The 13,238-nt window shown below is 50.9% G+C and overlaps 1 protein-coding gene across 1 annotated transcript; it reads right to left on the reverse strand.

Annotated features, from left to right (window-relative positions):
• Positions 1-53: 53 nt before the first annotated feature.
• Positions 54-12,858, reverse strand: SMYD5 (SMYD family member 5). The gene is made up of 13 exons (XM_012646464.1): positions 12,724-12,858; positions 8,597-8,705; positions 7,710-7,849; positions 7,102-7,223; positions 6,645-6,714; positions 5,963-6,067; positions 5,075-5,137; positions 4,783-4,853; positions 4,335-4,441; positions 3,855-3,911; positions 2,853-2,947; positions 1,611-1,681; positions 54-1,514 (listed from the first exon to the last, which is right to left on the reverse strand). Exons 1-13 carry the CDS (start codon positions 12,817-12,819, stop codon positions 1,370-1,372), a joined length of 1,251 nt encoding a protein of 416 aa, XP_012501918.1. The 5' UTR covers positions 12,820-12,858; the 3' UTR covers positions 54-1,369.
• Positions 12,859-13,238: the final 380 nt, after the last annotated feature.

The raw sequence follows: 13,238 nt of genomic DNA on the forward strand, positions 1-13,238 counted from the left end.
CTGTGTGCCCTGGGCAGCCTGTCCAGCCACTTTCCACAAAGTATTCCTGCAAAGGCCTGTCACCACTCACATTTTATTGAGAAAAGTGGGCAGGCTGTGGTGGGAAGGGGTGTTGGCTGCTGTGGAGTAAAAACAGGGGGCCAGACAGGCGGGTTCCACCTGGCTCCATGGTCCAGACAAGGACCTGTGGGGTGGGCACCTGCCCTCCCTGGGATCCCTCAGCAAGATGTGGTAGGCCCCTCCAGGAAAGGAAGGCACCAAGAATGATGGGTTGTTGTTCCCATAGCATCCAAACCAAGAGTGAGAGGAGGGTGGTGCTAATCCACAGAAAGGAGGGGACACAGTCAGGGCTAACCTCTAGCCTAGCTCCTCTAGTTGTCTGGAAGACTTCAGTGTTCCTCTGTGGAGATCCTAAAGATGGAGACTGAGGCCAGGAGAGCCTCTTACTGACCCATTTTAACTGGCCCCAGGGAAGACTTGACCATCCTCAATTAAGGAGCACAGTCCTGTCAACCCCCAAGTCTCAGCCATGCTGCTAGAGAGCTCAGTGGGAAGAAGGTGTGACAAAGGGTGATGAGCCCCCACATTCCCCACCTGAGCAAGGCAGAGGCTTCTTCCTATCCCACAGGGCCAGCCACTGTGCCAGGGCCTGAGAGGCAAGGGACAGAGATTCTGGAGTCTGGGGAAGGGGTTAATCTCCACTTCCCCAGATGTCCAAATGGTGGGAGTGGAGGGGGAAAGGGGGAAGTAATTCCCCTGATCCAGTGTTCCCCACTAGACAGCCTTAGGAAGGGGCTCAGGAGGCTGGATCCTTCTGCCTGCCTCTCCTCGCTGGGCTCGTGGTCAAGCTACAACTGTGGTAGGTGGGAGGTACGGAAGTAGGTGAGGACACCTTACTACACCTTACTATTGAAGCAGAATATTCTGCTTCAATAAAATTGTTCTGTCCCTCAATTTGCCATATTGTTACCCCCCTCAAAATGAATCAATAGCAAGTTGAGAGGGGAGAAGCCTCAGGTGGATGGGTGAATGTGGGCTATAGGGCCAAGGGGAGGAAACACTGTTAGGCTCTGACCTGGGTTCCAGCCCCTCCAACCCTAGAGTGGAGTGAGCTCAGGGGGAGGCTGGTTCTGAAAGGCTCAGTGACAATGCAGAGCATAAGCCAACTCAGCAGCAGTGTATAGGGCATGAGGTCTGGTGGGGGTTGGGGGCCTAGGGTCCAGCCTCTATCCTACCCTCTGGCAGGGAGAGCTGGAACAGGGGAAAGCAGGCAATGGGAGTGAGGAGTTCTTTCCAAGCCTCTTCTCTTGGGGAAGGGCCCCCTTTCACAGCAGGGTCTGGGGCAGAGCTCCTTCCGGGTAGGGCAACATCACACATCAGTCATCTCATCCCCTAGCTCTGCATCTTCCGGCTCTCCTTCCTCTTCTTCTTCCTCTTCCTCCTCTGAGGTCACATTGGGTTCATCGGCCTCTGCCAGGCATTTGGGACAGGAACAGATAAACAGATAGTTCTCCCTGCAGAGGTGGCACAAGGGGGACGGCGACAAGTCAGGCATCCACTGGGATGGAGGACCCAGAGCCCAGCTGCCCAACCACGTTCCCAGCGGGCACCTGAGGATCTTGTGGCGGCTGTGGCGGCTGCGTTCCCGCTGACAGCAGTCTAAGTAGCTGATACAAATTTCCTGTAGGGCAGAGAAGTGGGGTCTGATGGTCTGTGCTCTGTATTAGATGGGATAAAGGCCTCCCCCAATACCTGCCCTCTCTCCAACCACTGCCCCATCTTCAGGACTCAGGTCTCAGCTGCCCTTCAGCGAAGGGGTGGGCTGCCCTGATCCAGTACCCTGTGCCTTCAGCAGGCAGGCCACTATAAGGCTCCTGTGTCCTAATCTGTGTCTGAGACAGAGAGGTGACTGCAGTTAGCCTCAGGACATGGTGAAAGACAGCCAATGGCCAATGTCTGTGGCTAGGATCAGAGGTTATCTTGGTGTGATGCTACTTGCTCTGGAAAGAGATTCAGCCAGGCTTTGCGCACTGTACTAACAGCCAACATCCCAAACCAACACTAGCCTGCCAAGGCCCAAGCCACAAAGAGCTATCTCCTGCTTTCTTAGAAACTGCAGATTGTTGACCAAAACGTAGCTGAGGACAAGAACCTAGACACGCAGCTGTCCCTCAAATGCTGCTCTGAGGCATTCTGGAGTTATATTTTTAAAGAGAGTAGGGTTATAACATAGCCATGGGCCAAAACAGTGGTCCCCAAACTTTTTGGCACCAGGGACTGATTTCATGGAAGACAATTTTTCCACAGACACGGGGGGACAGTCAGGATGATTCAAGAGCATTATATTTATTGTGCAGTCAAACCTCCCTGCTAATGATAGTCTGCATTTGCTGTTGCTCCCCAGTGCTAGCATCACCACCTTAGCTCCACCTCAGATCATCAGGCATTAGATTCTCATAAGAAGAGTACAACCTAGATCCCTCGCATACGCAGTTTATGATAGGGTTCTTGCTGCTATGAGACTCTAATGTCACCACTGATCTGACAGGAGGTGGAGCTTATTTACTGATTCAAGTGATGGAAAGCTGCTGTAAATACAGATGAAGCTTCACTCGATTGACCCTCCTGCTGTGTAGCTGGATTCCTAACAGGCCACAAACCTAACTAGTACCAGTCCACAGCCTGGGGGTTAGGGACTGCAGGGCTAAAAGACTCAGGCCCTGGGGCATGTGGGAATCCGACCCAACAGCCTGAACTTTAAGGGGCTCTAGCCACTGCTGCCCCTAATCCCTGGGGATAACTTCCAAGGCCCACTGCCCACCCAACCCCTCATAGCTCCTGGCCCCCCTCACCTCTCCTGGCTTAATATCCTCCAGGGCGGTGACATGCAAAAGGAAGTTGTTTTCTGGGAAGGAGGTCTCTGCATTGGGGACACAGCTGTGGTTGCCTGGGTCACAAGAGGCAGATAATAATAAGGATTATTAACTAAAAAAAAATAATAGCTTCAACTCTGCAGAGCAATGGGTCTCATCCTTTCTTAGTCTCTTATCCCTGCCAGGGCTGAACAGATACTAGAACCCAAGTTTCCTGACTCCCCATCCAGTGCTCTTTCTTGAAGGCCACAGAGCCCAGGCACGATGCACTGCCACATCACTCCCCATTCTAGCCTCTCATGACTGGCCAACTTCATTCTCCGTTGTGTTCCCATTGTCTCACAAATGGAGGGACAGGGCTGGAGGGATGCCTATACCAGACCACTGAACTCAGTTCTGTTTGCTATTGAGCATCTGGTAATGGCTGACTCAGGCTCCCTGAGCACCCAGTTTGGTAGGGGTAGTGTGGCACTGGAGCCTGGGAGGAGTTTGCAGGGAAGAAACCAGAGGGTGGGAGGCTGAGATCTGGAAAAGATAGTTTGTCTGAGTGACTTCCCCCCTCCATCAGGTGCTTGGTGAGACCCACCTTCTGGGCTGAACTCCCTCTTCCCAGGATCCTTAGGGCCTCTCAGCCTCTCCCAATATTCCCTATCAAATCTCACAGGGCAGTGATGGTGCAAAGTCCATGCTTCCCTTTGCAAGAATCAGAGCTCTGTGCCTGCCTTCGCACAGGGCCTGGCCCACTGTAAGGTTTTATATATAAGCATATATTAAAGCCCGAGCAGTTGGATGAATGAATGAAACAATAATGGAACAAGAAGGCCCAGGGGAATTCCCTAGGAAACTCAGACCTAACCCTGTTCCAAGACTCCACCCTACCAGCCTACAAAGGGCCAACTGAGAAAGATGAACTGTGGCTGTGAGGCCACCTGGCAAAGGCAGAAACACCTGGGACCATCCCTCCTCAATGCCGTAACTCACAGCAGCTCTGAAGCACAAAGAGGCCAGATCCTTCACAGTTAAGAAACTCGCCGGTTGCTGTAAGACAGTAATATGCAGACATTATTCTACCCATTTTACAGGTGGGAAAAGGAAACTAGGCTCACAAGGATAGGCACTGGCTCTACTGTCCTGCCACCCCACCACACTAATGCACCCAGTCCCTACCACTTTACCTGAACTTGCTTCTCTGAGACACAAACCTTGCTTTTCTGTCTATGACATCACCCTATTTTCCAGCACTCCCCCTCCTCCCAGCATCAAGCTTCTGCATGGATCGTGGGGCCATTTCTCAATGTGTGTCCTGTGGACAGATCTGAAGCTCTGCACAGGCACATAGGGATTACCTTCCCGCCCCTCAGCCCCCCATTAACTCAGAGTACCCTGGGGACAGACTGGGTGTCCCCCATCTGCCTGGGGGTTCTCTAAGGTTGGGTGAGGCCAAGGCCCCATCTCACCAACCTGCCTCGATGTCCTTGTACAGCTGGTCAATGAAAGCATCCAGCTGCTCGCGGTCCTGAGGCTTCAGCTCCAGAGCGTCACAGGCATGGACCCACTGGCTCAGGGAGCTGGGGGTCCCAGGCAGCCCGTGGTTGGAGAGGAGGAAGCCCAGGTCACAGGGCTCTCCACCTCCAGGCAGGTTAAGCCCAGGAAGAAGGGTCTCCCACCCCTGCCCCATTTTTTCTCCAGGGTAGGGGCCCCATCTTCCCTAACAGTCCAAGGCTCCCAAGAGCAGACTCCACTGCCTCATTCTTTCTGACTCCCCACCACTGTATCCAGTTCAGCCCTCTAGCCACAGAGTCACACCCTACCCCGCCCCAGTCTTGAGAGGCACTGTGGCTATCTTCCTCAATCTCTCACCCAATCCCTGAGAGATAAGTCCAACAGCTCTGGAATATTCTCTCCTAACCTAGTCCCAATTCCTTGGCCATTGGTCCCAACGAGAGCAAAGAGAGATCGGAATCCATCTGGAGTGAACCACTGTGGGGGAGAAAGAGAGGAGATGAGTGCTCAGGTTACAGCCACTTGCTTTTCTCCTAACACGACTCTATTCAGGAAGTCTTCTGTGAGTCAGGCCCATCCCAACTCTAGAAGACTAAGCTGGCTTTGGCTTAGCTTCCCCAGGAGGAGATGCTGACCCAGCTGCTTCTGGAGAACTAGAGGGACAAGGCTGCCATTGTTCCTGCCCTCCCCACACTCACCTGGCTGAGTGCTTCCTCATAAAGGGCCTCAGTGAAGAGTCTCCGCAGAAGGTCCAGTTGGCTCTGGTTTAGGGGAAGCAGGGAGAGACTTGCATCCCTGGAATTTCCCATTATACCCAGGCAGGGCCCAGAAGACCAGGAGAGGGAAGAAAAAAGGGCCAGCTCTACAGACTGAGCTTTCCCTGGGGGCAAAGGAAGGCCGCAGAGTCCTATTTCCAAAGAGTTTTGGCAGTCCACTGGCATGCTCCAAGCCAAAATTTCTCCTCATTTTCCAGCACTTGTACTAGCAAGGCTGAGGCAGCCTGGCTTAGAACATCTGTCCTCATCACCATCCTCAAAGCTCTCCTGACCCAGCTCCAGAGCAGTAGGCTCTCCCCTTCCTTTCCACTGAATTCAACACAGGAGGGCCCACCCATCCTAGATGCATCCTGCCTCCACCCTCAGGCAGCTCCTGTGTGGAAAGTCTGCTGTCCTCAGTGAGAATCAGTACTCTGATTGGGAATGGGCGCTCAGTACATTGGCAGTTTCACGCTACTCTCTGACTCTGTGGACCCCAACCCTCCATCCTACCTGATGTGCCCACTGCTCTATCCTATGACGGGAGTTCTGCCTTTCTACAACATGTACAGAGTGCTTTCAGGGCAGAGGGTTCTTCTGTCACCACTCTACTTTCCCACTTTCCAACTGTAGGGCCACATTAGGTCATGAAGTTAAATAGTGGCCAGAATGTCTCTGAATCAATTTTTGGGCCCAGATTCTAACCCATTCCTATAGCTGGGAATGGATCAAATGTGGAACTCCCCATAGGAGTTCTCTCTAGCCAGAGACATCCTAGGCTATTTGGGGAAGGCAGAGCAGGGGGGAAATAGGTCATCAGAAAAGACTAACCTTGAATTTGTCCCCCAGGAGTTTGTGGACAATTTCCTCCTCCTCATTGGCAGTTTTGTTACAGAACTGGGAGAAGAGCCTGATCCAACGGTCCTTATCCTTAGCCTGCAGTGAACAAATATACTTAAGGGTCATGGACACCCACCTTATCACTGGTACTCCCGGCCCATGTGGGAGGGGCAGCCTGTTTCAAAAGCCCCTGCCATCAGGGAAATCCCACTACAGCTGAGCTTCCAGGGCCCTTCCTCTGCCTGAGGCTTCCTCCCCAAGCTGCCCAGCCCCACCAATTCCCCAGAGGGAGCTGAGCTAACCAGTTCAACGACACTTGGAAAAACAGGAGAATGATGCTGACTAACAATATTAACAGAAGGCGGTTGGAGTGCCTTCTGTCACTTTAGGTAAGATACGATCCTGAAAAAGTGCTTGTAAATCGAATGCATAGGTTGCTGCTGCCCAAGACATCTTCTTGTACATCAAAGTCCAAATGAGCCCCTGCTCCCCCACTCCCCACGTCTGATTTATGTCGTGCATACTCCTAAGATTTTACATGGCAAGCAACTCTCTTTTGTGAAGGCCAGGAAGAATTCTGCATCCGAGCTAGGGCCTTGAGGTGAAAAAGAGACCAAGACCAAGGGTTGAATAGGACCAAAGTCAACTCCCCAGGAGGGTCAGGTGGACTCACCTGCTTCACTGTGGCCACCATCCGGGCCATCAGCATGATGCTTGCTGTCTCAGGGGGGTAATGAACACTCCTGGGGAAAGAGAAAAAAAGTTTTGCCTAGAAATTCCTTCCCTAGTAGCTGAGCCCAGGGAAACCCAGTCTGACTGGTACAGAGAAACCTTCCCACCAATTCCATCTATTACAAAGAGAGAAAGTCACAGGCGGGGACTCAGGCAGGACTTGGCATGCCCCTGGGCTTAATGGGGCTCTTTCTGGGAGTGTGTAAAATGCTGAGGATAGCAGGACTGGCAGCCCAGATTAAAGGCAGAGGGTTGGGAGATGTGACTTCTATTTAACCCTAAAAATGGAGAAAAAATATGGGGCAAGGTAACTTAAGAAAGATGGCAAGATCTGCTGAGCCCAGGCAGGCAAGCAGGGAGGGAAGGATAACGGAAAGAAGAGATGAAAAAAGACCTACCTCCATGCCTCCTGCAGCTTATTGAGAGGATGCAGGGGGTCATCCTGGGAGGGGCCAGGGCACAGAACCTGGTGGTATTGCTCAGCAGCTGCCAGCCGACATTCTGCACTGCAGTACATCACCTGTTAGGTGGGGTGAGGTCAGAGCCCCAGGATCTGCCCATGGGGTGAGGGGGACAAGGCACAGACATCCCATATGGTACCCACCTCTTCTAACTGCATTTCTTCCACAAAGAGCCCCTGAGCCATAGCCCAGAGGTATTATGAAATGAGAAAACATAGGGTACTCTGGGGCCACGTGCAAAGTGCACCTAACCTAGGCTTGTAAAACCACAGAAAGGGAAGAGAACTTTTCAGGTAGAGGGGAGAGCACCTGCCAGGCCCTCAGGAAGAGGGCAAGCTCCCAGAAAGCCCATTTTCTAGACAATGGAACTGGGACAGGAAAGATGAAACTGTAACAATAACCAAGCCTTTTCAATGTCTTACCCCTACACTGTAGCTTTCAAGGGCCATGACCGGTCTGTCTTTGCTCCTGTCTCTCCAATGAGGACTTCAGCTAAGGCCTCCCTCGCCCACCCCCTTTCAGGTGAATTCCCCAGACATGCTCACCTGGCAGTGGGGACAGTTCTGGTGGAGGTCCTTATGCACAGTGCACAGCTCTGGGTGAGGCAGAACCTGGCCTGGTTTCCCAGTCAGCCTCTGGGCATTCTCCTCAGCCTTCTCCAGTGCCCGAAGGCAGTGGTCACAGGCTGAAGGTGAGAGCCAGACACGACAATATAAGTGTCTCGACAGCAGGGGCCACATCTGTCCTTTTCACAGATACATTCTAGTGTCTACAGGGCTAGAATGCCCAGCACACAGCGAGTGCTCTATAAAAATTTGGGACGTGAATGAATGACTACATTAAGGAATAGAATGAATGAATGAAATTTACATGCATCCAAGGGTGGATGATCCTCCTCCCTTTCAAAGACCCCCTAATCCCTACTGTCTGACTCTCCCTACTTCTCAATCAGACCCACTCTGTGGGGCTGCCCCCAACTACCCCCAGACTGGGCTTTCTTCATCCTCTGCAGCCAACTGACCCTCTTTTCATGGTGTGTCTCTAGCTTAAGAAAAGTGTGAAAAAAAGCATGTGGCCAGCAAAGCTAAGGGCATCCTACTTGCTTTGGAATCCTAACTCAGCCTTCTCTGAACAAAGGCCATGTGGCCTCCTCTTGGTGGAGGGCTCCACTTTGGCACAGAGCCCTTCACCATGACATCCAGTCCCTCATACTATGGGGCCAGACTCTGAGTCCTGCCTGAGTGACATCCTCCCCGAGGGAGCATGTCAGAAGAGCCTCCTAGTTCTCAGGCAGAGTTCTCCAAAGGGAGACAGCATTTCCTCCCAACACCTGGAGTCTCGGAGACATCAACCAGTAGGGACATATACTGTCTTCTGTGCACAAAGGCAACTGGGCCCAGCAGCCATGGAGGAGTAGGCAAGATGTGCTCACCTCGGTAGCGATAAAGTGCATTCCAGAGAAATTGCGCAGCCACCAGGGGCCGTTCTACGAAGATAGTCTCCCCTTTCCGGATCAACTGTGTGGCGAACAGCCCCTTTCCCTAAGAGGGTAGAGAGGGAAGAGGATGGCCCTAAGAAGGGACAGAGGACATAGCTCCAGGAGCTCTGAAGAGGCTGTTCTGCCTCACCCTGACATGCCTCCCTCTTAGCAGAGGCCTCTACCTCTGAGGGCTCATGAAGAGTGGTCAGCACCCTCCACAACCGCCTCCTCTGGAAATGCAGCTCTGACTTACAGTTGCACCTCTTTCAGCCTATTCAGAGCAGAAGGCCTGGGACAGGGCAGGAATCACCACGGCAGCCATCTCAGACTACTCGGAGGAGGAGAATTTTGGGGATGGCCAGAGTGGGGCCAAGGCTCATAGCAGGCTGGAGCCTCCTATACCAGAGGCTGGTAACAGCAGAGCAGCCTTCCCTGAGTCACCCGTGTGCCCTTCCAGGATCCTGGCAGTAGTGCTGCTGCTCAGGGTTGCAGAGAAATCCTACGCCATGGAAGAGGGAGGCCGAGTTTGGGGGAAATGTGCCCTCTTCCTCGGTCAGCTGGGTACCCATGGCACCTAGCACAGTGCATAGCACTGCTCAGGGGTTACACTGAAAGAAATGAGCTAATCCTAGCACCAGTCCTACTGTTAACTTGCTGTGAACATTTGAGCCAGTTGCTTCACTTCTTTGCATCTGTTTCCCATATGAAAGGTGAGTATTATAATAACACTCACCAGGTAGTTTCCAGGATGCAATGATATAGCACAGATGAATGAACATCATGAGCTAGCTCTACTTCCTTACTACTCAGTGTGAGGTGCATGGACTGGTAGCATAGGTATCACCTGGGACACTGTTAAAAATGCAGAATCTCAGGCCCCACCCCAGACCTGCTGAATCAGAATCTGCATTTTAACAAGATTCCCACGTGATTCATATGCATGTTAAAGTTTGAGAAGCACTGGTCTAAAATACTATATACATCATGTAAACGATGAAGGATGAGAAAACAACCGCTGAATTGCCACCTCTCAAATGTGCAAAAAGACTCAGGAGATGGCTTCAGAGCCCAGGCAGCTATTGGCCTTGCTCAACACTTACTCCCCCTACTCAGAGAAGAGGATTGGTGCTCTGCCAACACTGAGCTGCCACAACCAAGGGAAAGGAAAAAAACAACACAGCAGTGAAATGTCCTGTCACTGTAGCCTCCCAGGCCGCTCCCTGCTTCCTTCTAGCACTGCTGCTCTGGTCTGACAGGGGTGCCTCCAAACCCAGAGTGGCAGGGGTGTGTGGACCAGGACAAGCCCTGAACGACCCATGAGCCACAAATCTCAACCCTATGAACAACTATGGGACCTCTTCGTAATAGTATAATGGAACAGGTGAAACAAAACCATGGGGCAAACCCGCAGACACACCCTTGACTGTCTTCCTGGAAGCCCCTCTCCTATGCCTTGCAGCCCTGGGACCCAATCTAGCAAAATGAAAACTTGGCCTTCCTCTGTGGGATAAAATGATATAAACAGGGACCCACTTAATCTCTGACAATCTCAAATCTCAATCTCCCTCTCCCTCTTTCTGGAGGACCAAATACAGATAATATTTAGTAACCAAGGGAAAAGAATCAACGTTATTCCTTTATAAAGCCCCTCATTTCCAAAACAAATGAAAGTATTTCAAGAAAAACAGCTCTAATTCATAACATCAAGAAGCCTGGAGAGCACTGAACCTTAATGGAAAGGGGACAAACCATACAAACATATTTCAAATTTGAAAAAGAAATTTTAAGAAAAGATCATGAAAAATTCTAAGACGATGCAGTAATTTTTTTTTTTTTTTGAGACAGGGTCTCTGTCACCTGGGCTAGAGTGCAATGGCATGCTCATAGCTCACTGCAACCTCAAATTCCTGGGCTCATGTGATCCTCCTGCCTCAGCCTCCAGAGTAGTTAGGACTACAGGCCCATACCACCTTGTATGGCTAATTTTTTCTATTTTTAGTAGAGATGGGTCTCACTCTTGCTCAGGCTGGTTTCCAACTCCTGACCTCAAGCAATCCTCCCCAGCCTCCCAAAGTCCCAATATTACAAGCATGAGCCACCTCACCCTGCCTTGCAGTAAATTTTAAAATCTTGATTAAATGGATTATTTTCTAGAAAAATACAAATGAACAAAACTGAATTTGAAAGGAAGACAGCTGCCAATAAGCCATGTTGATACCTGGCTTGTGTGCACCACTATAGCAGTCCAGCTGGCATCCACGGGACCTGGTCAGGTTTCTGTTCTGATTGGTCATGTCCCTGGCATGACAGTTGGTAAATTTTTGAAAAGTCATTCCTGCCAATATCCATAGAAGCATTAAAAAGTGGTCAGAAAGTACTACCACATGAGGCCTCAGTCTGTATGAATTGGTTTCATGAGCCAATTCTCTCAAACCTTCAAAGAATAAAAAATTCTCATGCTATTTAAACTATTTAATGACAGAAAAAAAATGGACAGCTTCTCCATTTTACCAAAAAACAAGCATACACACAAAGAAAAAAAAAATCACAAACCAATCTAACTTGAATACAGATGCAAAAGGCCCGGGATAATCCATCTTGTGACCAAGTCCAGGTAGGTATGTGATTTTCTCCAGCAACAGGCAGGGAGAGGACAATCAGCTGGACCCTTAGTAGAAGGCTGGGACAGGACAAATGTGCAAGGAGAGTGGTTGAAGTGATAAAGAGGGGAAAAAGTGAAGAAGGAGAAGGCCGAGAGATTGGGGGTTAATGAAGATAAAGATGAATATCACTGCAAACTAGGAGTGATAGAACTGAGAACCCTTCAAACTATGGGCCACCCGGGAGCACTAGAGGTCCTGGGTAGAGATGGAGATAAGAGCAGCTAAGGAAACCAAGGATGTAAGGGAGCTGATTTACTGGGAAGGACAGGAGTGCTCCAGATGCCTCTGGAATAGAAAGAAGGCAAGGGAAGTTGGGTTGAGAAACTGGATCAATATGATAATGCTGACAGCAAGTGACAGATGACTAGAGGGCTAACATCTTGGGCAAGGACTAAAGATACACACAGCCATTACAAATAAATTATTCATCCTCATGAGTAACCAAAGAAACGAAAACGAGAACAAAGCAATACCATTTTGCACACGTCAATTTGCAAAGATAACTAGGAAAGAAAACAACGCAGGAGAGAACAGAAAATGAACAGAAAATGAACTCTAAGGCCTTTGACCCCAAGGATGAAAAATAAGTAACAATAAAGGGCCCATTAATAAGGGATTAGTTGAGTGAACTGCGGCCCTCCCATGGAAGAGACTATTCTATTCAGTTCTTAAAAATTAACATGTAGAAATAGGTTTATTAACATTGAAAGATTCACTGCTGCAACAAAAGGCGGCTCTTAAAAATATAATATTAATATACACATATTTGTACAAGTGTAGAATTATGAGTGATTTTTATCTTTCCTTTCCTTACATGCATTTTCTATTTTTATCCACAGTGAACTTTTAAGACGCGGTAATAAAATGACAAAATCATTACACTTTTCTACTAAAAACCTTTCAAATGCTCTCATGGCCTTGGGGTTCTGGTCCAAATTCCTTAGCACTCCAAGGCCCTTTGTGAAGGGTCCTGGCCTCTCTTCTCATCCCCACACCCAAATCTCACTCAGAAAGTTCCCAGAGGACCCGCGCTTTTTGATACTTCAGTTCTCTCTGCCTAGCACGTCCCTACCCACGGCTCCAGGGGCCCAACAGCAAAGCCCCCAACCTGGGCCAGGAGGCCTGGGACCCCCCCCAGCCCCGCCCCCGAGCAGGCACAGCAGGGCCTCTGCCTGGCGGGTCGGGTTGCGCCGGGAGGGGAAGCGCAAGGAGACTGTGGAAGCCCAGGTCAATCGCGTGACCGCGCCAGGAGCCTGCGCGTGGGGACACACTGGGAGCCCCCGGGCCGCGAGCAGGGGCCGAGCCGCAGCATCCAAGCGGCACAGGAGCCTCTAGGCTCCGGCCTTGGGGTCCTCGGGGGCTATCTCCAAGGCGGAACGGGGTTGGGGCTCCCAGCCGGATCCGCCTCAGCCTCACCTTGGCGCTGCTCACGAAACGGACTTCCACTGAGACCCGGGCACTGCCCGCCACGCCCACGCAAAAGGAGAACACGTCGCACATGGAGGCCGCCATCTTGGGCGCGCCTCCGCCTTCTGACCCTTGACCCCGACTCGACCTGGGAGGTCCCGCCCCTTTTCAGCCCCGCCCCCGGCGTGAGTGTCCTTGAGGCTGCGACGGTTTGCGCTCTAGTGGGTCTGAATTTAGGTCCCTCGGGTCATTGACTGGGTGTAGCTGGGCCTGTCTTTGTGCTTTTACATCTGTGTATTTTTTGTGTCTATGTCTTCGTGACCAGTATGTACCTCTGTGTCAGAGTCTATGTATCCGTACGTACTTCTGATGTGTGTTTGTGTCCGAGTGCATGATTGTATGTCCGTTATTGTCAGTGTCCACACAGTGGCCTGTCTTAATTGAGTAAAGCACTCTTTGGACCTAGCCCTGGACCAAGGGTTGGGAAAGCAGAAGGCATTTACTCCTATTCTGACCCTCAACCT

Source organism: Propithecus coquereli, unplaced genomic scaffold (assembly GCF_000956105.1).
Source record: "Propithecus coquereli isolate 6110/MARCELLA unplaced genomic scaffold, Pcoq_1.0 Scaffold243, whole genome shotgun sequence".
NCBI classification, from domain to species: Eukaryota; Metazoa; Chordata; class Mammalia; order Primates; family Indriidae; genus Propithecus; species Propithecus coquereli.